Below are 26411 nucleotides of genomic sequence, written 5' to 3' on the forward strand. Positions count from 1 at the left end.
AGTAGATTCCACATTAAGTAAAAGCCAGCTGGAAGAGGGTAGTCTTGCAGGCCCTGCGGAACTGGGCAAGGTTCCGCAAGGCCCACACCTTTTCTGGTAATTGGTTCCACCAGTGGGGAGCTGTAATCGAGAAGGCCCTTTCTCTGATTTCAGTTTGGCCTCCTTCGGCCCAGGGATTGCCAATAGGTGTTGAGAACCAGACTGTAGTACCCTCTGGGGAATATATGGGGAGAGACGGTCACTAAGGTAGGCAGGTCCTCGGCCATATAGGGCTTTAAAGGTAATAACCAGCACCTTGTAACGAATCCGGTACACTATTGGCAGCCAGTGCAGTTCCCGCAGCCCCAGCTGTATGTGCTCCCACCTAGGGAGCCTCAATAACAGCCTGGCTGCTGCGTTCTACCCTAGCTGTAGTTTCCGGGTTCGGCACAGGGACAGTCCCATGTAGAGGGCATTACAGTAGTCCAACCTCAAGGTGACCATTGCATGGATCACTGTTGCTAGGTTGCCGTGCTCCAGGAAGGGGACCAGCTGCCTCGCCTGCCTGTTTGAAGCCAGTTCTTCCAGATCCTGGTCAATATACTACACTGGTTCTCTGTTATGACCGTTTCTTCTTAGCTGCTTGTGCTGTGGAATTCTACCCCGCTCCCCATTGCACTTTTGTACTCTGGAACATTTTCTGAGTACAAAATGTACAAAACTTAATATTGGTGCTGAATGATGTATACATGTTTGAATTGCCCCTTCCTCAGCCAAGTAGCATGAGCTTCGTCTTTTCCCGGTTAGCTGTTGTATTGTCTTGTTGTATTAAATGGTAATTTTGAAATGTGCATTTGTCATTCAGAAGAGAAAAGAAAAGCACTTGTCCTGTACTTGGGTATCTTTGTGAACTCTGTTGAAAAGCATTGTTGTTTTGAGGTGATGAGGTGATGTGATATGAACGCTCTTTCGGTGGAATTTAATCTGTGTTGGCTTTTTCACATATGACAATTATCGGAGGATGTCTTCTGGAGAAAATGGCTACTTTGGAGGGTGAACTTTAGAGGTGTGTGCTCGGCATATACCAGGACGAATACTCCAAAAACCCCCTTATTGGTACTTTTCAGGTTTTTATTCAGCTGAATACAAATTAGACAATCTGATTCAGCTACTAAATAGTCACACCTAAATAAAAGCCAACTTTAAGTGTCTTCTGAACTCATTGAATGAAATTCTCCACTATACCCTTTGGGGTCGGTCCCAATAAGATATACTGGATCCAAATAAATGTGGGTTTCCTGGATATATACTCAAATACCAGTACAATCGTGATACTGGTATTTGAGAATATTGATATTTTTCTGGTCCAGTAGACCTAAATTTGGGGGGGAGGGAAATATATATATATATATATATATATATATATATATATATATATATATATATATATATATATATATATATATATATATATATATATATATATATACACACACACACACACACACACACACCCCTAATGAACATTATGGTATTATACCTGAGGCCCCTTGCCTCCCCAAACTTCTTTATCTCCAGGCTGCACCCTAAAATCTCCAGGAATTTCCCAACTCAGAGCTGCCAACCTTGCATCAGCCCTAGACCCTCTTTTCAGTGTCAAGGCCCATACCAGGAAAGAAAACATAAGGAAGTTCTGACTCTGCAGTCCTCTCCCTCAATACTAAATACTCAAACAAAGTTCTGGAAGGAGGAGGAACACCAGGACCAAAATGTGAACTTGCAGGTTGCATACTTTGTTTTAAAAAACATCCGCCAGATTAAAGAGAGACTTGGGTACTGTTGGTAGATGGAGGGATGGGAAAAACAGAATAGGAATTGGCTCTGAGGAACAGGGAACTTGGAAGATATATAAGAGGGAACCAAGGAAGGAGTGAACTTAGTGAAGGAAAAACTTCATATGAGAAATCTCAGGACCAGAAAGGTGGCGGGCTATGGAGAAGAAGAATTGCAGATTTATACCCTGCCCTTCTTTCTGAATCAGAGACTTAGAGCAGTTTACAATCTCCCATATCTTCTCCCCCCACAACAGACACCCTGTGAGGTGAGTGGGACTGAGAGGGCTCTCCCAGCAGCTGCCCTTTCAAGGACAACTCCTACGAGAGCTGTGGCTGATGCAATGCCATTCTAGCAGGTGCAAGTGGAGGAGCGGGGAATCAAACCCGGTTCTCCCAGATAAGGAGGAAAAACAACAGCTGGTGAGAAGAAGGGTCTAGTTTGGGTGTTTCTGTATATGTTTCATAAAACTGACATAAAAATCCATCACATTATGCTGATTTTGGAATGTGCCTATTCCTAAAAGCATGAACCCAACAAAGAACCCTCCATGGCATTTAGCCGGGATTGTGATAGATCAGTAGCCATGTTTTCTCAAGAAAAGAGGGCTGACACTTCTTTGCTTATCCATCTTTTTTTTGTTTCTTGTGCTTGGCTGTTTGTTACAATGCAGCTCAGCCCTGGGAAACCTGGAAGTTGCTCTGATTTTTGTAATGCCTATTTATCTCTATGGAGGGACTGCAGTAATTATGTTTATGTGGGGGGATTTCGCCCCACCTTATTTTTTTTAACCACCATGGTAAAAAGTTTATTAAGCGAAATGGCTCTCTCTAAAAGAGAGAGAGAGACCCTCTTTGGATAATCCTTCTCCCCCCCCCCCCCCTTAGAAGAATAGAAGGCAAAGAAAGAGGTAGGTATGCTATTACTAGCAAAGAAATACAATTGGATTGCAGCCTAATGCGCCCTCCCTTTTTGTTTCTGAACACTGAAGGCTTCATTAATGCACAGTAGTGCTACTGAGTGAAGTTGGTGACCTTTTTGTGTCTGAAGAGGACTTTACATGGACTTAAATTCTTCGGCTTTTGTGTTTGCACAATGCCCTTTTCTCTTGAAAATGGACGGTGATCAGTTCATTCAATGGCTTCAGGGTTTTGAAAGCCCCTTTTCCAAGGCTCTCCGCTCCCCCACCCCCAGGTAGGATTGTAAAAGATGGATTCTGTCATTGCTCAGGAAATGCACATTTTAAGAGGTAGCATGGTTCTCACTAAGCGAATTTTGCCTCCCATCCTTCGATACATTTATTGTTGTGTGCATTATTGATACACTAGTATTCTGGTATAGGTGTATGAGCTGCTGAAAGGGATTTAAAAAAAAAAAAAAACCACAGGGCTTCAGTTATAAGTAAGCTTTTAGTCAAAAATCCCTGAGGGGAGTTCAAGTGTCTTAGGGCTAGCAGGTAAGATTACTTTTGCAGGTGAAAAGAGGGTTTTTGTTTTCCTCCTATCTGGAAGCTCATGTTTGGGACTTGGAAGGTTGGTGAAGATATTAACCATGTGAAGAGGAGCTTCTTTTGCCAACAAGGCTACATTTATTGAAAGCAGCTAATTCTCCCTCTGAGTCGGAGGCCATCTTGGGTGCTTTCCACCATCTTGTCAGGGAGGCAGGAAATAGAATAATTCTTCTTCCTCTTCCTTGACCCTGGAGCACCCAGATCTCCTCAGTTTCTTTCCTGCCTCTAAAGGGAGAGCAACTAGCTACTTTAGCTCCTAGAAAACAGGAAGCAATTTAATCCTATTCCTTATTCCTAATCTAATTCTTCCTTTTTTCCCAACCTTACTCCTCTGTCTAACAATCTTCTTAAGTTCCAGTCTTTTACACTGAGCTACTTTCACTTTCCATCTGCCGTCACACCTTCACAGTAGTTGGGAGAGCGGCACGGCCGCGACTGCCTTTAAAGCGGCTGACTTTTTTTCCCCCTTACCTTCACTTGCGGATTGCGGCAAAGAGCGGCAGTTGGAAAGTTTCAGAAACGAGTTCCTAGAAGACGTGTCCTCCGTAAGTCCTCGCACCGAGGCTGTGGGAGTGGACCCCGGGACCGGCATGTCTTCCCAGCTTGCTGCGGTTCCCAGCATCGTTGCCCATTTTAGTAACTCCAGTCACTGCGGGCTGAAACGTCCAGGGGCTTCAACGGAAGGGCTTGAAGTTCCTCCCCACCAGAAGCTCACATCGGACGGCAGCCATTTTGAAGGAGGATTTTTGGCGCGTGTTTTGCCAGACAGGCAGGGCGGGATATAAATAAAATGATGATGATGATGATGATGATGATGATGATGATGATGATAAGGCTAGTGGGAAATCAGTCTATGTCTCTCTCCTCCTTTCAGACTCCTCTCAGGAGATAACCCACAAAGTTGCTAGATTTTGCCTGTGGGTGTACAGGATACGCAAGTGGCGGTAACTTCGCCTGTCTGTTGGAGGAGGGGTTTTACTTTTCTTGTCCTCCTTCTTCACCTGTGTTCATTGTTCTATGTTTGCCGCATTGCATGCATTTCACTATTTGCTGATTTTTCAGAGCTGATCTTGTATCAAAATAAAGTTCAATATACTATGTGTTCAAAGCAAATGAGTGGCCAACGTTTGCCAGATTGAAGATTGCAGTGAATTATTAGAACAAAGTAGGAGTCAAGTGCACCTTTAAGACCAATAAAGTTTTATTCAGAATGTAAGCTTTCATGTGCTCCAAGCAAACTTCATCAGACGTTCTGAGAAAGAAATGCCATCCTTTTTTTTTGGCCCAGGCTTATACAGTAGAGTGATTAACAAATATTCTCACATTTTGACATATTACTGTTTTATTGCTTTCTCGTACTCATGCTACCCAGATCAAAGGTTTGCTCAGTTTGTTCATTTTACTATTCTGTCATTGGATCTTAAATGTGTACCATTTTGCACTCTAAACCACTGTCTTCCAGCTATATGTCGCTCTGCTCATTGTACCTGATTTCTTGTCTGATAAAGCACACGAAAGATTACGTTCTGAATAAAACTTTGTTGGTCTTAAAGGTGACTTGACTCCTACTTTGTTCTACTGCTTCAGATCAACACGGCTGCCCACTTGGATATATCCGCAGTGAATTATGACATTGCGAAAAACAGAAAATAGAAGATAGAATTAGTGTCAAGAGAGGTTTATTTTTATTTATTTATTTGATTTGATTTATATCCCACCCTCCCCGCCAGAGCAGGCTCAGGGTGGCTGGGCAGTCTGCCCCAAATGAGTCCTAGATTAATCTGCTTCTGAGCTTGGTGGTCATTTCCAGGCAGGATTCGGAGATACCCATCATGCCGGTAGAAATCATGCTACTTAAACTCCTAATTGGGTTCTTTGGATAGGATTGTGTGGAGTTTGTATTTCTCTCTCTTGATGCAGTTATCATCTGTTTCCCTTATAAATTACAATTATTTATTGGTTTGGCTTATTAACTTCCTCTCGTGGAACAGGCAATTTTAATATAACAATCCTTGTCAGAAATGGTAATTAAAATTATCCTTATCTGCTGTTGCAGTACATGTGTGCCGTTATAATTTTATAACAGTTATGAAGATTTTATGAATTCAGATTTCCCATTTTGCCTGCCTATAAAAAATAGATTGAAATAGAAAACAACCTTAATAATTTTAAAATGCATCCAATAATGTAATATAATCTGTATTGGTAAAAATTATGGGCTTTTTAGGAGGTTAAAAAAAAATCTTCTTAATGTTTTACTGAATCTCCTGATCAACAAGTTTTGCAATTGAAGTTATACTGAGATTTTAAAAAATGGAACATCTTAATTTGAGAAGAAAATACAAACCTTTATTAAACTGTGTTCTGTTTGAGTTTGACTTGAAATAATTTTATAGTTTGCCAGAAACCGTTCAGAAATAATAATAGCTTTGAGTAGGCAGCTTAATTTGGCTTGGTGTACCAGTTTATTAAAATCAGAATAGCTAAATGAGGTGTAATCATGTCTCCAATTAATCTGAAATTGTTTCAGAATTAATCGTTGAACAAGCTAGCTCCTTTTTTTGGTAAAACTTGTACAACTGAAGAACTCTGGTTACCAGTACAGTGTTTTAGTACCTCGGCTCACTTATGGACAGAAAACCAGAGTATGCATCGATTCCTTTTCTTTTTGCTCACTCTCATCCAATTTATAATAAGTTCCATTTGGTAAGACATCTTTCAGTGAATCACTTCATGAGAAACGTGCTAGGGGTGTGCAAAAAAAAAATCATGTTCAAATATGGTGGACTGGGAAAATACCAGTATTCCCCAATATTCCCAATTCCCAAATCCCAATAAATATTTGGGATTGCTGAATTTTTTTCAGCATGTAGACCTTGCTGGGATTTGTTGGGCTCCAAGCTTCAGTCACAGTTTGTAATTTTATATGAAGCTCTTCTAAGAGATTGAACTTTGTTAGAGCTCATATCTTCAGCAGCAATTCATTTTTTGAAATCTCTTTAGGTGAATTCAGTATCTCCTAAACAGGAATATAGCAGCAGTGGTGGCTGACAATTACCATATCATAAAGCTTGCTGTGATTTATACAAGGTCGCTTTTTAGTATGTTGACAAAGCAAACAGTTTATGTTGTTTTCAGCTGTAGATTTGATAAACAGTTGCAGGGTGATAAATACCACTACTTGAAGACCTTGAAACGATTCTTGTACGGTGCTAAACATAATGAATATTGTGATTCTCTCACAAAGAGAAAAATCCACATTTGTTTAGTACGAGGGTATTCTCTCCATTCTGACATGGAACAGTTATAATCTTTTATCATTCATACATACACATGTGCCCTCATCACAACCAACTCATGGCCACTTCTACAAGGGGTTTTCAAGGCAGGAGTGACTTGGCATTGCCTTCACCTGCACAGTTTTCCTGTAGGTGATCCATGTACCAACCCTTCTTAACTTCTGAGATCTGACAAGATCAACCTGTATCAGGTTGCCTTCCCTCGTGGTTTTCCTTTTCTCTAAAGGATGTTGCCTTCTCTCATTTTATCATTAAAAATGACCTGACTTTGGTTGGATCCTATCAGGTTTCTGTTGGTGCAAGATGAAGCTGGGGTAATCTTGCTTGATTCACTGCTTCTTACTGCAGCTCCTCTCCCAGTGTAGCTTTGTGTGTAGTGGTTAAATGCATGGACTCTTATCTGGGAGAACCAGGTTTGTTTCCCCACTCCTCCACTTGCAGCTGTTGGAATGGCCTTGGGTCAGCTGTAGCTGTTGCAGAGCTGTCTTTGAAAGGGCAGCTTCTGTGAAAGTTCTCTCAGCCCCACCTACCTCACAGGGTTTCTGTTGTGGGGGAAGAAGATAAAGGAGATTGTAAGCCACTTGGAGACTTTGATTCAGAGAGAAGGGTGGGATATACATCTATGGTTTTCTTCTTCTTCTTCTTCTTTATTCCCTGAACCACAGGATAGTCTTGATCAGTCAAAAGGAGGGGGTATATGATGGGAAGGCAGGATGTTATCCACTTGGTCCATTGCAAACCTGGTAGCTGGTAGTATCCATCTCTATATGTTTAACGTTTTTTTTCCTACATAGATTTGTTAATTTCTCAAAATCTTTGGCTCCACAGTAGGCCTGTAGCCATGGGGGGGGGGCATGGCCCCCCACCCAACTTCCCCCTTGGACCTTTATGGCCCTCTGTTCTCTGGCCTCCGCTCTCTTCACGCTGCTTTGGCGGCCCCCACTCCACTCCGTGGGCGCCTCCCCCTTCCTCCCTCTCAGCTCACCAACACGGTGAAACAGGGAAGAGCGGGCTTCACTGGCTCTTTCAAGATGGCCCCCCCCGCCACTGCTGGTCACATGACCAGCGGGAAAAGCCACTCAGAGGCCGGCAGTTCATATGCTGGCTTTCCAGTGTGCTCAGCAAGTTCAGCACTGAATGCCCCAGCGTTGAAGGTCCTGAACACGCTGGAAAGCTGGCTTAGGAACTGCCGGCCTCAAAGCGGCTTTTCCCGGCGGGGGGGCATCTTGAAAGAGCCCTTGAAGCCTGCTCTTTCCTGTTTCGCCACATTGGTGAGTTGGGAGGGAGGGGGAGGTGCCGCGTGGAGGGGGGCGGGGCCACCAGACCGGCGCAGAGATTGGGGCCAGAGCGGGGCCGCCAGAGGGGGGCCCTCCATCCAAAAATGTTTCCCGTGCCCCCCCCATCTGGAATTTTCTGGCTACTGGCCTGCTCCACAGACTGACTTCCTTTGTGTGTTCGAGAAGTTATCATATAGTATAATTTGCAGATTAAATATAAAAATCTATTGAAAGTTATCTTATATTCATCTTGTTGTAGGGATTTACTCATACATAGGATTTAGTTATATAGTTAGTGACTGAATATTTCTCTCTCTCAAGCGGTTGTGATGACAACCCTGATCTACGGCTCCGAATCGTGGGTTTTATACCGTCATCACCTGCGACTCTCTCTCTCACTCTCTTTCTGCCTTGTATTTTCCCCATTATTTGAACCTCTGACTGTTATTGCCTTAAATGAATAACGAGGCTTTTCTCATGAAAGTTTTGGCACAACCAAAGGATCTCTTAGGTCTACTCTTAGACCCTTTAAGGGTTATCCATCAAGGGCGGTGTACCATTTTAGTGAAAGGAAAAACCTTTCCCAGTACTTCTTGCAGTCTTATTTTTATTGCATTTATTTCATGCACATGGGTGTAATAAAAACACCATGGCTGCTACATCTAGGCACCTTTTAAATAAGAAGACTTATTGTGAAAAATGGCACATTGCAATTTAGCCCTTCTCTGTCCACCACTCTTTCCCCACAAAACTTGTCCTATTCCAAGGTAGAGTTCTGAAAGAATGTTGGCAAAGAAGGGGGTGGGATCCTAAAAGTAGAGGGAAGGATTACTGGATCAAGGTTTATTGCACTCATGTGAACACCCCCACTGCTAGTCCAGTGCAAATCTCCCCCCCCCCCCGAGCTATTTTGCCTAGAAAAAGTAGCTGTTGATGTTGTGTTGTCTGTCTTTTTGTGCAGCATGTAGTTATACCCTGAGCAGCCTTTCACATGACTGGAAAAATCTCCCTTTCCCTTTCCAAATGTGAGTTTAAATTCTCTGACCTACCAAAGCAAAACATTTTGAACAATATTATGTTGTGTTTTAGGAGCCAGTTTTGTTCACTGGAACTATGAGAAAAAACTTGGATCCTTTCAACGAATACAGCGATGAGGCGCTATGGAATTCTTTGGAAGAGGTAATTGTGTTTTTTCATTCACTCACTTCTGTGCTTTTCTCCCCTGTTGGGACCCAAAACAACACATAACATTATTCTCCTCCTCCTCCACTCTCTCTTTATAACTCCACTTTGCTGAGGCAAGTTAGGCTGAGAGAATGTGATTGGCTGAAGGAAGCGTCTGTGGGCAAAGCGGAGATCTGAGCTTCAGTCCCCCAGATCCTAGTCTTACAGTCTCAATTAAAAAAAAACATTTTTTTTGCTGTCAAGTCATAGCTTATATATGGTAACCACAGGATTTTCAAGGTGCAAGATGAATAAATGTGGTTTGCTGTTGCCTGCCTCTGCATGGTGACCCCAGTATTCCTTGGTGGCCTCCCATTAGTGTTGCCAAGTCCAACTCAAGAAATACCTGGGGACTTTGTGGGGTGGAGCCAGGAGACTTTGGGGGTGGAGCCAGAAGCAAGCACAGTTGACCTCCGAAGGGAATTCTGGCCATCACATTTAAAGGGACCACGCTGCTTTTAAATGCCTTCCCTCCATTTAGAATAATGAAGGATAGGAGCACCTTTATTTGGGGGCTCATAGAATTGGACCCCTGGTCCAATCTTTTTGAAACTTGGGGGATGTTTTGAGGAGAGGCACCAGATGCTATGCTGAAAATTTGGTGCCTCTACCTCAAAAAAGAGCCCCCCGCCAAGCCACAGATACTGACAGATCACCTCTCTATTATACTCTATGGGAGTATAATGAAGTGCTCAGCAGACATTTCCCTCCCCCGCCACACTTTCTGATGACCCTGAAGCAGGGGGAGGGCTTCTAAACCAGGAGATCCCCTGCTCCCCACTGGGGATTGGCAACCCTACCTCCCATCCAAATACTAACTTAGCTTCCAAGACCTGATGAAATTGGGCTAGCCTGGGCCATCCTGGTCAGGGCAATAGTCTTAACTATGCCACCACATTTTTAAAAAAATGTATTAAAATATGCTTCTGCATACTGAATGATTGTCCCCCTTACGTTTGTGCTAGGGTTTCTAGTTCTCCTTAGCCACCGGTGGGGGGGGGGGGGATTAGGGGCGTGGGTGCCAGCTCCAGAATGGGAAACTCCTGGATATTTGGGGGTGGAGCCCATGAAGGACAGGGACTCCAGTGGGGTACAGTGCCGTAAAGTCCACCTTCCAAAGCCTCCATTTCACCCTCTGAAGCATCCATTTTCTCTGGGAGATCTGATCTCTGTAGTTTGGAGATGAGCTGTAAGCCCAGGGGATCCCCAGGTCCCACCCGCAGGCTGGCTTTCCTGGTTTGTGTACGTTAATTTCAGAGCTTTTTTTTGTAGCAGGAACTCCTTTGCATATTAGGCCACATACCCCTGATACAGCCTCCAAGAGCTTACAGGGCTCTTAGTACAGGGCCTACTGTAAGCTCCAGGAGGAGTGGCATACTCCTAATATGCAAAGGAGTTCCTGCTACAAAAAAAGCCGTGGTTAATTTAGTTTAACGTGTCCCAACCTAAGTCTATTTGATGGTGTCTTTGTAGTTAGGTAAATCCAGAATAGAATTTTAATTTTAAAAACCAGCTTCGTGCTGTGAAAAGGTGTTGCTTACCATCGGGCTTGTGTCTGCAGGTCCAGCTAAAGGAGGCTGTGGAAGAGCTGCCCAACAAACTGGAAACACAGTTGGCAGAATCTGGCTCTAATTTTAGTGTCGGGCAGAGACAACTGGTTTGCCTGGCCAGGGCTATCCTCAAGAAGAATAAAATACTAATTATCGATGAAGCAACAGCCAACGTGGATCCAAGGTAGGGCTTGTTGAATCAGTTGGCCTTCATTTTAACTTCTGTCCCAGTTCTTAGTATAAAAGTCAGTATAAAGTTAGCATCTCCTAGTCTTCACATCTTTTGATGGCATCCTTGAGAGAGCAACTGTTCTTAGAAAAGGCCCAGAAGAAGGCTTTACTATATGTTCTGTGTGTGTTTGTGGTGTGTGTGTAGTGATTTTTTAAAAACCAATATAGAATTATACTTAATAACATCAAATGTTGTTGGTAGTTGTGGCTTTTGTCATATAAGTTTTATGGGAGGGACGGTGGCTCAATGGTAGAGCATCTGCTTGGTAAGCAGAAAGTCCCAGGTCCAATCCTTGGCATTTCCAACTAAAAAGGGTCCAGGCAAGTAGGCATGAAAAACCTTAGCTTGAGACCCTGGAGAGCCGCTGCCAGTCTGAGTAGACAAGACTGATTTTGATTCAGTATAAGGCAGCTTCATATGTTCATAAGTTGCAGCCTTGGCCTGGGAACTGGGTTTGATTCCTCACTTCTCCACATAGAGCCTGCTGGGTAACCTGAGGCCAGTCCCAGTTTTCTCTCTCAGCTCCACCTACATCACATGCTGTCTGTTGTGGCATGAGGAAGGGAGGGAGATTGTAAGCTGTGAGACTCTGAGAGAAGAGCAGGCTATAAATCAAATTCCTCCTCTACAGATACATTTAACATTCAGAAGCTGGATGTCATACTTCATGGAGGGGGTTGTGGATAGCTACCATGAGATCATTTTATGCACACAGAAAAGGACTAATGAAGCTAGGGGAAACTTCCATTTGTGTTTCCTTTCTCTGTAATATATGAGAGGAATGGAAGTGTCTTACCACAACTTGGTGTGTGTTGGGTGGAGGGTTGCTGTCAAGTCACAGATGACTTATGGCGACCTCTGGCAAGAAATGTTCAAAAGATGGTTTGGTATTCCTTGCCTCTCTGTCACAACCCCGGTATTGGTTGTAGGTTTTCTGGGCTGTGTGGCCATAGTATTGGCATTGTGAGACCTGATGTCTCGCCAGCAACTGTGACTGGCATCCTCAGAGGTGTAACTCAGAAAACTGGAGTTCTCTCTGGGTCAAATTGAGGATAAGTTGGTAGGCAGGTAATTTATATTTACTCAGGCAGGTGGAGTAGGGCAGAGTCATTATCTTGCGGGAGCTTCCTGGGCTGTGACATTCTCATGGAGGAGCTTACCTGAGGGGGTTCTTTTGTATGCGGATTAGCTATTGAAATTCTAAGCTTATCTGTAGTGCTGTTGTAAATTGTAGGGCATTTTGTGTTTTTCAGGACTGGAAGCCCTGCCCTATTCATTTTTAAACTTCCTTGCTTCCTGTTGAAATTGTGTTTATATTTATGGATTTCAATGGCTTCTCTGTGTAATCTAACATAATAATAATAATAATAAAAATTTTATTTATACCCCGCCCTCCCCGCCGAGGCAGGCTCAGGGCGGCTTACATGGTAATTGGATGTGTTGTCCAGCATTACAGTGTCTTGGAATAAAATATGGTGTCCTGTTTGAGTTAGGCTATGTTCAGCCACTGCTGATTTTACAGGTTGGCCAAGACACTGCAGAAAATCTATAACAACCAATGGACTCTGGCCTTGAAAGCCTTCAACAACATATTATATGACCCAGTTATTCTTTGGCAGTGTCCCATCCAAATACTGACCAAGGCCGACCCTCCTTAGCTTCCAAGATCTGGTGAGATCGGTTTTGTTTGGGGTATCCAGATCAGGGCCCACCACTGTATAACTGATTATTTCCTTAATTCTGTGACAATGAATGTGGAGGGAGAGAATGTCCTACAAGTTAAGTCTTTTTTCTCTGGCAGACAATCTTTTCCCACCACATCTGTATGTAACTTTTATTTCAGAACGGATGAGCTGATCCAAAAAACAATCCGTGAGAAGTTTGCCCAGTGTACCGTGTTGACCATTGCGCATCGACTGAATACTATCATCGACAGTGACAAGATTATGGTGAGTTGCATGTTTTAATGGCCTAATACGTTCATGCTTTGGGATTTTAATTTAGGAGAAGAAAAGCTACAGTCTTGCTGAGTGGAATTGTATAGAAACTGTGGGCAGGTTCAGAAGTAACATTAGAACAGGATAGATCCAGGTGGGCAACTGTGTTGGTCTGAAGCAGTAGAACACATGTTAAGACCAGCAAAAGTTTATTTAGGGTATGAGCTTTTGTGTGCACACTTTTTCAGATACATAGAAATGGAAACTAACATTTCATATGGGGGGGTGGGGAAAGGCAGATGTGTTTACATAGGTGAACAACAAATTAGCATACCAGCTTAATGAAGATGTTTTAACATCTAAATAGCAAGGTAAGGTCACTTTATGTTTGAATTTAATTGGGGGGGAACAGTGGAGCAATAAATATGTCAGAGTAGGAGACTAATGTGTAAAAGTATCATCTTGTTAAGAGTAATTGAGACTCTGCTGTTACATACTGTTTGTAACAGCAGAGTCTCAATTAAAAGATACTTTTACATGTTAACTTACTCTCCTTCATTGCCCTTTTGGAAGACAGAATATGCCAATAAAGGTTGATATGCCAATAAAGGTCTATGGATAGATGGATGTAGAAGACAGCGGTTTTGCTGCAGAAGAGTTATCTTTCAGTCATTGGTTCCAATTTCAACACGGGAAACAAGCATGACCAAGAAGAAGATACTGGAAACACGTTAATAGTCCGGAATACATGCTGTCACTTGCTACAGTTGCGAATGTCTTTGAGTCCTTGGACACAGTCCTTTGGAAACTTATGGGAGTCCTTGTGTGACCACCATTAGGGTCTGTAAAGACCTTGCTTCTGTTTTCTTCATTTGTGTTGTAGTTACATCAGGAGTAGTATTTGTTACTGGTTCAAGTAGCTGGTGGTCATTTATTTCGTTGTTATATTTCAAATCATAACAAAACTATTGTAATAGACTTAAGTACTATATCTCTAATGAAAGTGTATTATATACAGTGGTTTTTTGTTGTTTCATGCTGAGCCATCAGAATCAGCTGCTGTGGGCTGCATTGCGTGCATTGGCAAGCTATGTGTCTTTTCTAGGCTGTATGTTGTATGCCCCAAACATAACCTTCTATACCTTATAGTTTTTGTTATGCCTGGTGTGGTTTTCCTCTAAGCTCAGTACTTTAAATGCTTTTTCTGTTTTAACCCTGTTAAACCAAAAGCTCAGTTCCAGTAAGGTTGCGTATTTTCATTTTCATTAAGTACAGCATCATCTTAATGACAACTAATTGTTCGTTTTGACTTCGACTGCAAAATACCGGAGGAAGACAAATTAGACATTTCCTTTCTTCTCCCAAGTGTTTGTTCCCTGATTACTAAAGACAGATTCTCTTTGTACTTGGGGAATTAACTTTCCATTTTTGCTTTTTTTTTATTAGGCCCCTTTAGCCAATGGTTTACAGCACAGACTTTGAAAGCACTCCTCCATCACCAGCGCAGGCACCATGTAATTAGTACGGTCGGTGGTGGAACATTTTGAGGATCATAGTCTACAGTTTCTGTACAAACTCATTATGTCCCTTATTATCCCATCAAGCTTGCATTACAATCTGCTCCACAGCTTCTCTTAACCATTTTTATTATCCCATGATTATTGTTTATCTTGATATCTCTTTCTGTCAGTAGCTGGGAGATTATATTTGAATGGCAGGGAGAAATAGTCAGTAGTCTTAAGTTTATATAATCATTTTCAGTAGGGTAAAGGTTCATTTATATGTTTATCTTTCCTGTCATTCTTGCCCAGAGATGTTTTCTTGTAATCGTGCCTTTGCTAATCTAGAGTGGTTATAGCCTAAGATTGACAGGTTGAATTCAGCTACATTTCCCCCCTCAATTTCATTGAATTCTCCTTGCTGTAGTATATGTGTGTATATTCGGCTCACTTTTCCGTTTGTGTATTTATCAGGCTCAAAAACAAAAACACAAACCATTTGATAGGTCAGGGGTGGCCAAAATGTGGCTCAGGAGCCACATGTGGCTCTTTCAACATATTGAAACTAGCATGGCAGGTTCCAGTGAGGTAGCTCTAGTAATATATTGTATCAGAACAATAACAAATCTTGTGGCACCTTAAAAACTAATGAATGTATTGTAGCATAGGCTTTCATTAGGCAGGGCCCACTTTATCTGATCCCTGGAGCATTATGTTGGCAGACACGTGCACAGCCTCAAACTGGAGGAGGGAAATGCTGTAACGTTTCCTCTCGAAATGCTGCGTTTTCATAAGGAGAGAAATGTCTCTGTGGGGAATGTTCAGATGTGTACAGCCAGTGTGGCATAGTGCAGGGCCCGCCCACCTTTTGAGCCCATGGGTGCTGTGACGGAACCAGATTGATTTGACCTTCAGTCCCAGCCCTGTCAACTCCCTTTTGGGTTGCTAACTCCTGGAGGGAGCTAATCTTCTTCCTGCCACTTGGGCCCGCTGCCACCACCTGCTCAATTTAGGGGTTCCTGACTGAGAGGAACAGGACTCCCAATCCCCCTTTCCAGTTCTTGGTCTGGCCTCAAGGTCCTCTACCAACTCAGCACTTGGTTATCACAGAGACCAAAGTCTTTCTTTGGGAGACCCCTGGAGGATTGGTACCCTTGCCAACTACATGCTTTCCTCCTTCCCTGGACTCACCTCTTACAGGAGCATGGTCTAAGGCAGTTGCGGAAACTATGTGGCACAGAGGGACTCAAAATTATAACAAACAAATATTTATTTACATTATATAACTATTTACAGGCATTTTAAAAAAAAGTGAACAGAAGCAACAAATCATAGTAGGGGAAAAACGCTCCTTCTCTCCCTATTCTAATACTTGCACTGACCATACCTTCCAGAACAGACAGACTCACCAACTCAACTGAACTGACTGAACTACAAGACTCAGCTGAAAGGCTTCCTGCCCAAAATCTTCAATATCAAACCCAGTTTCCACCTAGGAACTGGTTTACCCTCCTGCAGCCTTCTGGGAGACCAGCCTGACAGACTTCCTGTCACTCTAGGAGGCCTCTTCAGAATTGCTGGTTCCAGATAGGAGGGGAGGGGGGAGGAGGAGGAGACTAGGCCCCAAAGCCTGCTGCCAGAGTTTAATAGACTCCAGCCAACTCCCAGAAAAAGACCAGCCGATATGGCATTTCTCCACAGGTGCCATTGGAATTCTGTCACAAAGTGGTGCATACAACTATAAAATGTCAGCCAAGGAGGTGGCGCCAACCACAAAATGGCTACACCCCTTTCCTTGCAGGACAAGGAGCTTATCACAGAATTTCTCAGGGAGTAAGATTATAACCCTAATTGTAAATCTCTAATGTTACAAGCCAGAACCTCTGCTGAATAGGATGCCTTTTATTATGAACATAGTGTTTAAAAATATTTCCTTACTTCAACGAACAGTAAGGCAGTGGCAGGTCTTGAGCTGTGGTGGCAACTGTTGCTGAAGCAGTTTTTAAAAAAAATCTGCACAGCCAATCAGATGTCCAGGGACCAATCAGCGACCCCGCTGGGCAAAAGCCTTACCTGGTCCCACTCAGTTTCTAAAAATACTTGGAAAGGTACCAGGAAAAGGGTCAGCAGGTGCCGAAGGGGACCATGTTGGAGACCCCTGGCATAGTGGCTTGAGTGCTGGACTAGGATCTGAGAGACCTGTATTCAAATCTGCACGTGGCCATGTAGCTTGCTGGGTGACTTTGGAGTAGTTGCACACTGTCAACCTAACCTTCCTCATAGGGGAGTTATGAGCCTCTCTCCCTAGAGGAGGAGCAAGATAAACATATACTAGGTATATTTGGCTGTCTCTAATCCAGGATGCTGTTTATTCTTAACCTGTGGGTCAGTCCAGGTTTGTCTCTGTCAGAGAAGATGTTAGCAACTCAGGTTACCATGGGCAAGCAAGCAATAAATATACTTCCCTCTTAAGCCTTTGTGTGTTGCTACAGAACAGGGGTGGTCAAACTGTGACTCGGGAGCTACATGTAGCTCTTTCACACATATTGTGTGGCTCTTGAAGCCCCTGGCGCCCTGTCAGCTATCTTGGCGAAGACATTTTTCTCTTTAAATCCCTGCTCCAAGTTAAGCCAACCAGTGGCTTGGAGAATGCATTTAAAGTTAAAAGTTGCTTTCTTTCCCCTTCCCCCATATATTTTCCCTTCTTTCCTTCCCTTACTTCCTTGTGGCTCTCAAATTATAATAATAATAATAATAAATTTTATTTATATCCCGCCCTCCCCGCCTAGGCGGCTCAGGGCGGCTAACAACAATTCAACATTAACATAAATAGATAAAACATTGAATTTAACAATTAAAATTAAACATATAAAAACCAGTTAGTTAAGTTAAAATACATAGTTTAAGTTACATTATATATATCTGGCAGCAATAAAACTGTTCTGGCGCTGGTTCTGCCAGTTTAGATAATATTATAGATGGCGGTTCTTCGTTCCTAGCAGCTCAGCAGTCGATATCATTATAAGCTTGTCTAAAAAGGGCGGTCTTGCAGGCCCTGCGGAACTGGTCGAGGCTCCGCAGGGCCCGCACTTCCTCCGGGAGCTGGTTCCACAGTGCAGGAGCCGCAACTGAAAAGGCCCGTGCTCTGGTGTTTTGGAGTTTGACCTCTCTCAGCCCAGGGATGGTCATTTTATTTTTACCCACTGACCTCAGTGCCCTCTGGGGTTCATATGGGGAGAGACGGTCCCTTAGGTAGGCTGGTCCTCGGCCATATAGGGCTTTAAAGGTAATAACCAACACTTTGTACTGGACTCGGTAGGTAATTGGCAGCCAGTGCAGTCCGCGCAGCCTCGGCCGTATGTGCTCCCATTTCGAGAGCCCCAATAGTAGCCTGGCCGACGCGTTCTGCACCAGCTGCAACCTCCGGGTCCGGCACAGAGGTAGCCCCAAGTAGAGGGCATTACAGTAGTCCAATCTTGAGGTGACCGTTGCATGGATCACTGTTGCGAGGTCGCGACGTTCGAGGAAGGGGGCCAACTGCCTTGACCGCTTCAGATGGAAGAATGCTGACTTGGCAGTGGCTGCCAACATCTGACATTCATGTCTTGTGGCTCTCAAACATCTGATGTTTATTCTATGTGGCTCTTAGATTAAGCAATTTGGCCACCCCTGCTACAGAGTCTCTGATCTCAAAAGGGTATGACACTTAAGAATTTAAAGGGGGCAGGGGACAGCATATAATTATTTGCAATTTAAAATGCAAGAAAAAAGACAACCTGGAAATAGTGAATTACTAATTGTGCGTTATATAAAAAGAATCGTTATTTATAATGAAAGGAAAGTCAAACTAAAGTGAGTGGAAGTAACAGACCTCCCTCCTGCTGCTGTCTTTAAAAGGCACCTGTAGTCAAATAGGTGAAGTTGTTAATAATTTGCCTGTAGGAAAGGGGTGTAAGAGAAACTAAAAAGCTGTGGAATTTCTTTTCCTTTTGAGAAAGCCATGAGCCAGCTGGAAATAGTTGGAGTCTAGTGGATCCTTGGTGACGGTGTGTGAATCAGAGCAAGTAGTCGCCTTCGGTTTTCATCGGGTTTTATTTTCCCTAATGAGAGGAGCCTACCGGGAGAACAAAAGAAAGAAAAGAATGCACTTTACACAACTGCAGACAGAATTGGCCCCAGGGGCTGTTTAATTCCAAGTTTGTTCCCTACTCCAAAGCCATACTTCTGGTTTCATAACCCAGTCACGCCTTGAGCGGGGTATCTCCACAATATCTTTTTTTAATTACGAATATGCTTATCAGACTTCAAAAGGCACCGAATCGTTGAGAGGATCTGTATTGTGTAAGGTGATACTGTCCTAAGACAATCACCCCAATGAGTAATAATAGTTTGTTCTTATAAGTAGCTTTTCTTCTGGGAATGACAAAGCCTGGTTACAGACATGTATTGACTAAAACAATGCAACATTCTGTCCAGGTAGGGAAGTCATTGTAGACTTACAGATCCACCCACTCTGCTCAGCAAAGTTGGAAGCTTTCTCCAGCCTAAGGAGCCTTCCTCCACACTGGAAGAAGAGGAAGGAGGTCTGGTCTCATCCAGTCCCTCTACCTTATTGCCATTCCGTTTCATTTTTAAAAAAAATCTGCACAAGTCCCACAGTCCTCTGGCATAGTACTTTGGAAATCTAAAGGAATCTTTCTTAAAAGATTTGCCTGCAACAATGCTGTGCATTAATAGTGCTTATGTACTTCACCCCTCTGCTAGGATAACGTGGGTTCTGAGCAGGGGTGGAACTCTAGCAGGAGCTCCTTTGCATATTAAGCCACACACCCCTGATGTCGCCAATCCTCTTACAAAAAAGAGTCTTGTAAGCTCTTGGAGGATTGGCGACATCAAGAGTGCGTGGCCTAATATATGCAAAGGAGCTCCTGCTAGAATTCCACCCCTGGTTTCGAGAGGTAAACAAAAAAAAGTCAGTCTGGCCATAGCCAAATGCTGTTCAACAGTGATGGCGCATCATACAGCTGTTCAGAACCAGTACGTTGATGGAACAGTAATTTTATCAGTGTCATCAGGGTAAAAATGTTAGAAGGGTTTGATTTACTGAAATGTGAAGATCCTGGTAGAATAAATTATGGCTAGTGCTTTTTTGTACACAAAATGAAGGTGGCTTCCATGTGGTTTCCCTGTCGCTGGAGCAGCTGCTAATGCAGTATAGCAGCAATGGGGCTTCCCCATGGCAGATGGAAGCGCTAGAATATCATTATATTGATATATCACTGTAATTATAGGTATAGCAGGTTCTCTGAATTTCCAGCTTTCATTTTTAAAATAGTAAATCTCTATCTACCTCCCTTGTGGAGTTATAAGGAAAATAACATTTCTTCACAGGGGAAGATACTAGAGACTTACTATTTAAACAAAAGGAGGCTGAGAATTTAGAGAACCTACTTTACTTATTGTTACAACAGTATATCATTTTAACAATATTCTAGTGCTGAATGTTAAAAACACCTAAAAGCACCCGGAAGGTGGGGAATTAAATGGCTGTCACCTGGGCCGGAAAATCTGAATTTTCCAACCCACACAGCGGCCATTAAGACATCATTGCTATCTTTCTGAAAATTTCAGAGCAAAACTGGTTTGAAAAAGATCAGAGAAAAGCCTGGAAAATCCCTGGAGATCCAGGAAAGCAGAGGTGGAAAAACTCCACTTGCCAAAAGTATTGAACTCAGGGCAACAATGGTCATAAAAATATTCTGGATTTTTACATTTCATTTCTCAGCTATGGATGGAGCAGCCAAGATGTAGGAAAAACTGTTTGATCTGGAATTGTAAACTGTGAATATGGTATGAATGTTTCCCTTGTGGAAAGTATTTTAAGGTGCAGTGTAAGCAAGTCTACAAAAGTTACTTGCACACAGTTTTTCCCACTAATGGTCTTATTCACACATACCCATGTGTAGTAGTGGTGAAAATGTCTCAAGGGACTAATGATTAAATATTTTTAGAATAAGAGGTCTGTGGAAAGCCTTATGTAAAATCTAAATTATACAGGACTTCCCTTGCTAAATCCTCCTGCAGTAGTGTTTTCAACTGAAAAGGGTCCCTTTGCACATCAGCCTATCTGTCTTAGAATTAGGGTAGCCAAGTCCCCAGCTTCCTGTGGCGGGTGACTTTTGCGTGCAAAGCACAACACAGTGACGTCACCTGGAAGTGATGTCATCAAAAAGGCAGCGTGCTCGTGGGGCCACTCTAGGCGTTTCCAGGGAGCCTCTATGTTTTCCTGGACACTCTGGCCATTTGGGAGGTAAAAACTCTATGGTACCTATTGTAGCGGTGTAGGGGGGGTTCCCCCGCCCGGACCGGAGGCTTGGCAGCCCTAGTTAGAATCCATGTCCTTTGCAGAAGATTCAGGGATCAGTTCAACAGCACATAGTGTAGTCCTCTCCCAAGGAACAGAATATTGGCTGCCTTTGCAACTGCTTGGGGAGGAGCCAAGAACATCATGTTTGATAGAGAGAAGTCTTGCATTCATGAAAGTGCTGTGCTATATCCAAACTTCCATTTCTCATAGTAGAACCCCTTATAAGATTCCAAAGAATGCCCGGGTTTCTTAAAATACTGCTCGGAGATGACCATCATACTTAGGGTGTTTTCAGATGTTCGTTGTTTCAGTCTGATAGGAAAGCATTGCATAACTTGGTATCATTTTCCAGTCAGTTTATGGCTACATGGCTGGTAATGATTTTCCCCCCCCTGGGTGGCAATGTCAGTAGGATGTACGGTTGCCAGGCATCAGCCAGAAGTTTCCATGAGGAAATGAGGGGCGGGGTCTGGTGTGCCAGCATCATGCAGTCACACTTGCATCGATTCTAGTGAAAACTGGAAGTAACATGGTAGACTCTCTAGCATTTTTGAAAACTCTATGGTTTTACCATAGAGGTTTTACCGAATCCTAATGTGTCTTTCATGTCATTTCCAGTTTTTGCTGGAAGTGATGTAAGCACATTGGTGTGTGTTCTCCTTTACCCCTTTCCTTCTGTCGGGATCTCAGGGGCCAACAGGTAATGAGACAGGGTGCTGAGAGATGTTCCACTATAGGGGGAAGTCTGGCGTCCCTACTTGGATGCCATGGGACAATTTGCTACTACTTTGACCTTCAGAAAGTAAAATATGGTAATATCTTAAACTAATTCCTCTGATAAAGCATTATAATTCTTACATGAACTATGAAATATCTTCAAGGGGGCTTTCCGGTCAGGAAGTTTTGCAGTCATATTTGTTATGCTCACTGTCAATGGTTCATTTTGTATCTGACTGCTTTGAATTAAAAGGCAGGCCTTGTGCAAATTCCTCAGAAATAGCTGTTTTCAGATACATTCTACCTCCACAATCTTTAAGGTTCATTGCAGTGTTGTGAATGAAACAGGCAATTTATATACCGGTCAGAGCTGCTTTTTAAAAGGGTGTTGATATTTTCTGATTCCTAAGTAAAGGTGACCCGAACCATGTTCAGTGTAAAGAAATTCATTCTGCCAACTAAAAATTCCTTCATGACAAGGTTTTTGGGTTGACCCAGAAATGCCCTGATGGTTCCCTAAGGAGGCATTGCCAGATTACAGCTGAGCTGAGAAATGTATCAGGATTGATTATTTACCTTGCCAAGTCTAGGCCACACCTCACAGACAAATTGGCACCACTAATACATATCCTTAAAGAAAGAGTCAGGCTTAGTTTCAGTGGGACGCCCAAAATGATTGCCTTCACTGAAGTAAGGCTTCTAATAGATTGCTCCCGTCTCTCCACTGTTTTTGGATCTGCCTGGTAATTCTCAAATACATTCAGAAATTTTTTCAGAATTTTTTCCTCCGGTTTTCCTAAGACAACCCAGATACATTTGGGGTGCTGGAATCTGCCCCCAAAATACTGATAAGGTATTTTGGGGGGTAGATTTTTGGCTCAGATAAATTTGAATGCATACCCCTAGTGAACTCTTTAAAACTACAAAAACAACAACAAACAAAAAACAATTATTCTTGTGCAAACAAAAGTGCTGGTGCAAGACAAAGTGCCCTCCACAGCAGGGACTATCTAGCATAGATAGACTCGTCCATAGGATCCAAGTCATGGTCTCTAGAAAACACAGAGTGAGCGAACAAACCTTGCCTCTTTGAAGCAGGAATTCCATGGAAACAGAGAAGGTTGACTGGATTACCCAGTGAACAGATAGCAGGGCTTCAGCAAGGTATCTCCAGAAGATCTTAAAGCAGGGATGTCAATTCATTTGTTATGAGGGCTGGATCTGACATAAATGAGACCTTGTTGGGCCGGGCCATGTTGGACTGTGCTGCGTTTGTTCCTATTTAAGATTAGGTAGCAGAGATATAAACTTTATAAAGGACACAGGCAAACACAATTAAAAAATAATAACTTTTTAAAAAAACCCTTAAAATAAAACATGCTTAAAACATTAGCACTTGTTGATCTTAAAGGTTCTTTCTTTGTATTTCTCCCATGGGATCCAGGGAACAGGGCAAACAAAGCTCTGGCTCTTTCCTTCCTTCCCCAGGGGACAAGGAGGGGGAGGAGCCTCATTCAATAGAAGGAAGAGGCTTGGCTTAGTAGCTCTGCTGCGCAATTGAGAGAGCCTGGCATAGCAAACTCTCCCTCCCCAATTGAGCAAGCCAAGGGAGGAGCCCTCCCCCTGAGACTCTGGAGTAGACAATACTGACCTTATAACAAGCCTATCGAGGCAATTTCATGTGCTTTTGTGTGTTTATATATGTGCACAGATAAAATGTTTTGTCTTTAGATGGATAACTTTAGTGGAGTCAGTTCATATTCACCGTAAATCATCAATTGTGAGGTAATAAGGGAGATGCTCAAAAACTTGACTTCATGGGAATATATTAAAGTTGTAGTTTATGAAGGTAACTTTCAGGAAAGTAAAACAATACAGTCTTGTTTTATTATTAGGCCTATAAGGACTATAAGAGATCAGCAAGTATTCCATCAAGCACATTGAAGAAATTATTCCTCAGATATAATAATATGGACTACAAAGGGTTTATCAATGAGAGAAAATTGTCAAATAGGAGTAGGTGGGAAATACTGTAAACCAGGGGCGTGAAACTCATTTGTTATGAGGGCCGGATCTGACATAAATGAGATCTTTCCGGCCGGGCCATGTGTGTACCTATTTAAGATTAGGTAGCAGAGTTACAAACTTTATAAAGGACACAAACAAACACAAAGATTTTTTTTTAAAAAAACCCTTAAAATAAAACATTAACGCTCGTTCGTCTTAAAGGTGCTTATTTCTCCCATTGGTTCCAGGAAGCTGGGCAAAGGAAGCTCTCTGGAGGTGGGTGGGAGGGTGGGTGGGTGGGTGGGGAGAAACTGGGAATATATTTGCTTTGGCAAAAATATAACTATATTCTGTCAATGTGTTGTCTCTGTTAATGCATTAGGACATGTACCAAGTTCAATAAGATGCTAAAAGTATAAGACTAATATGAGTAAATCAGAAATCATGGAGATAAATGTGGGTGACAATATTGAGCAGGAATTGGTAAGACATCTCAATAGGATATGAAAAAAAACCCAGCAGTTAGATGAATGTCATGCCTAAATCTTGTTTTAAAATGTTGCATTCCCTTAACAAAGTGGGTCCCTGAAGGAACCATGAGTAGACCAAAAAACTGGGAATTCCTGCTTGCTCCTAAATTATTATTGTGTATGCTGACTCAAGGGAAGACTGAAAATGGGTGTTCCTGCAGGCTCATTGGAGCCAGATGAATGGAGCTTGGCGACTTGGGAGCAATGGACAGCAGGATCCAAATCCCTGCTTCCTTGCACCAATCACAGGCCCCCTGCTGGTTTGAATGGTCCAATAGCATGCTTGCGTGGGAACCCTGAGTTGTATATAGTTGGCCCTGTCGGCTCAGTTCCTCAGTCTTTTAAGTGCAGTCTGCTTTATGCTGTACCTAATAAAGAGCTGATGTTCACTACCATCTTGCCTCTTCCATGCATCGAACTCACTATAATTATAAACTCTTGGGGACTTCAGTAGGGCAGTTTCCTCTCTTCCCTTAACTGACTCACTATTGGACAGTATTCCAAAGGTAATGGGCAAATTTAGTCATCAGATTGATAAGGTTTTTGTTTGGTAGGGGGTGTCTTTTTGTTTTGCAAACTGAATATTTTCTGCCTCCTTTGGGAATCGCTCAAGTGTGTAAAAATCCTTACCTCATCTGTGACTAGTTGTTCTTAGCAGCTTTTGGGTCCGAGGCTCTTGATCAAAAACGTTTGGATTAGAGGGAATCATTTTAAAACTGCATTACTGGAAAAACAAAAATGTCAAATGGTTTTGTATGGGGTAGTAAAACAAGCTAGAGTAAAACTACAAATGTTGCTGAGGGAGGAGGCAACATAGTGAGGCAACATAGCACATCAAACTAGGAAATGAGCAGAGAAAGAGGAGATTCCTCATAGACAGGGGGGCGCACAGTTTGTCTTACAGGGCTTTTTTTGTAGCAGGAACTCCTTTGCATATTAGACCACACCTCCCTGACGTAGCCAATCCTCCTGGAGCTTACAGTAGCCCCTGTTCTAAGACCCCTGTAAGCTTTTAGAGGATTGGCTGCATCAGGTGTGTGTGTGTATGGCCTAATATGCAAAGGAATTCCTGCTACAAAAAAAGTCCTGGTCTTGAAACAGCAAACTATATAAGGGCCATTGGAAAAATATCCCATGTGACAGGAGGAAGAGAAGAGATACTGTGTGAGAAGGATGATGCAACGTCTGTGAAATTCTGAGATAACTATCAGAGAAGCCTTAGTCCAAGAGCTTCTCTTGTTGAATCAATCAGTCAATCGCACATCATAATGATTTTAATCAAGGATCCTTTGTAGGCCTAGTTCAGCATAGATGTTATAAAGAGTTTGTTATGAAAACAGAAAAGGGTTGCTTCCTATGGTTGTGATGTATTATTGGGATTGGTTAGTGATAAAATAGATGACTATCAATAGCAATAGTGCCGAGTTTTTCTGCAGTCCTTGAAGTGGAACAATGGAATCTAATATTACAAACATAAAATATGAATCACTTTCACCAGATTTTGTGTCAATCCTACTTTTCCTGTCTTTGCCTATCGTTGGAGTGCCCCTCACCCACTCTGAGTGAACTGATTATGCTTTTTGTTAGATCTTAATTTTAATCCACCTCTGTTTGTAATAACATTGAAGAAGACTTCAGATTTATACCCCACCCTTCTCTCTGAATCAGATTTCCTATATCTTCTCCCCCCACAACAGACACCCTGTGAGGTGGGAGGGGCTGGAGAGGGCTCTCACAGCAGCTGCCCTTTCAAGGACAACCCCTGCCGAAGCTATGGCTGACCCAAGGCTATTCCAGCAGGTGCAAGTGGAGGAGTGGAGAATCAAACCCGATTCTCCCAGATAAGAGTCCGCACACTTAACCACTACTCCAAACTGGCTCTCACTGTTGACCTAATAGATGCGCCCTTCAATGTGTGTGATGATGTGAGGTGTGACTCCCAAAAGCTTAGGCTGGAATAATTTGGGGGGGGGGGGGCGGCTTTAAGGTGCCACTGAATTCCTGTTTCAGATTTTAAAAATTGTTTAAAGGAGTGCCATCTTCTAAGTACTTTATAGGTGGTGTCTTATACTATTATGACAACCCTGGTGCAGCCCAGGCCAGAGGCAGGGCAGTGGTCACTCACCCAAGGGGTCTGCACTCTGCCGAAGCCAACAGGAGTGGGGCCAAAGACACAGCAGTGATGGAGCTGAGCTCTGTTTCTGGTGCACCAACCAGCTGAGTAGCAGGAGCTGGTGTGTGGCTAGCAGGAGCTGTTGTATGGCTTCTGGCCCCTGCAGGTGCTGCCAAAAGGTGCGTAATTGCCTATGGATGGGCCAAGCCACTTGGCACCCCTGGGGCACAGGACTAGATCTGAGGGGAGCGTGACAGGGGAGATGGTGAGTCCTGATGGCTCATGAGAAGGCTACATAGGAAGAGATGGGCTGGACACCTGATATAAATGAGGCAGA

At 43.0% G+C, this 26411-nt stretch overlaps 1 protein-coding gene across 1 annotated transcript in view; it reads left to right on the forward strand.

The window, feature by feature from the left end:
* The window catches only part of ABCC4 (ATP binding cassette subfamily C member 4), a 232981-nt gene that overhangs the window by 173260 nt on the left and 33310 nt on the right, over positions 1-26411 (forward strand). Inside the window, exons 27-29 of the mRNA XM_060233613.1 lie at positions 8988-9077; positions 10684-10856; positions 12748-12853. Coding sequence (XP_060089596.1) covers positions 8988-9077; positions 10684-10856; positions 12748-12853 — 369 coding nt within the window. The remainder of the gene's footprint in view (positions 1-8987; positions 9078-10683; positions 10857-12747; positions 12854-26411) is intronic.

The sequence above is a fragment of the Heteronotia binoei genome, chromosome 3 (assembly GCF_032191835.1).
Source record: "Heteronotia binoei isolate CCM8104 ecotype False Entrance Well chromosome 3, APGP_CSIRO_Hbin_v1, whole genome shotgun sequence".
Lineage (NCBI taxonomy): Eukaryota > Metazoa > Chordata > Lepidosauria > Squamata > Gekkonidae > Heteronotia > Heteronotia binoei.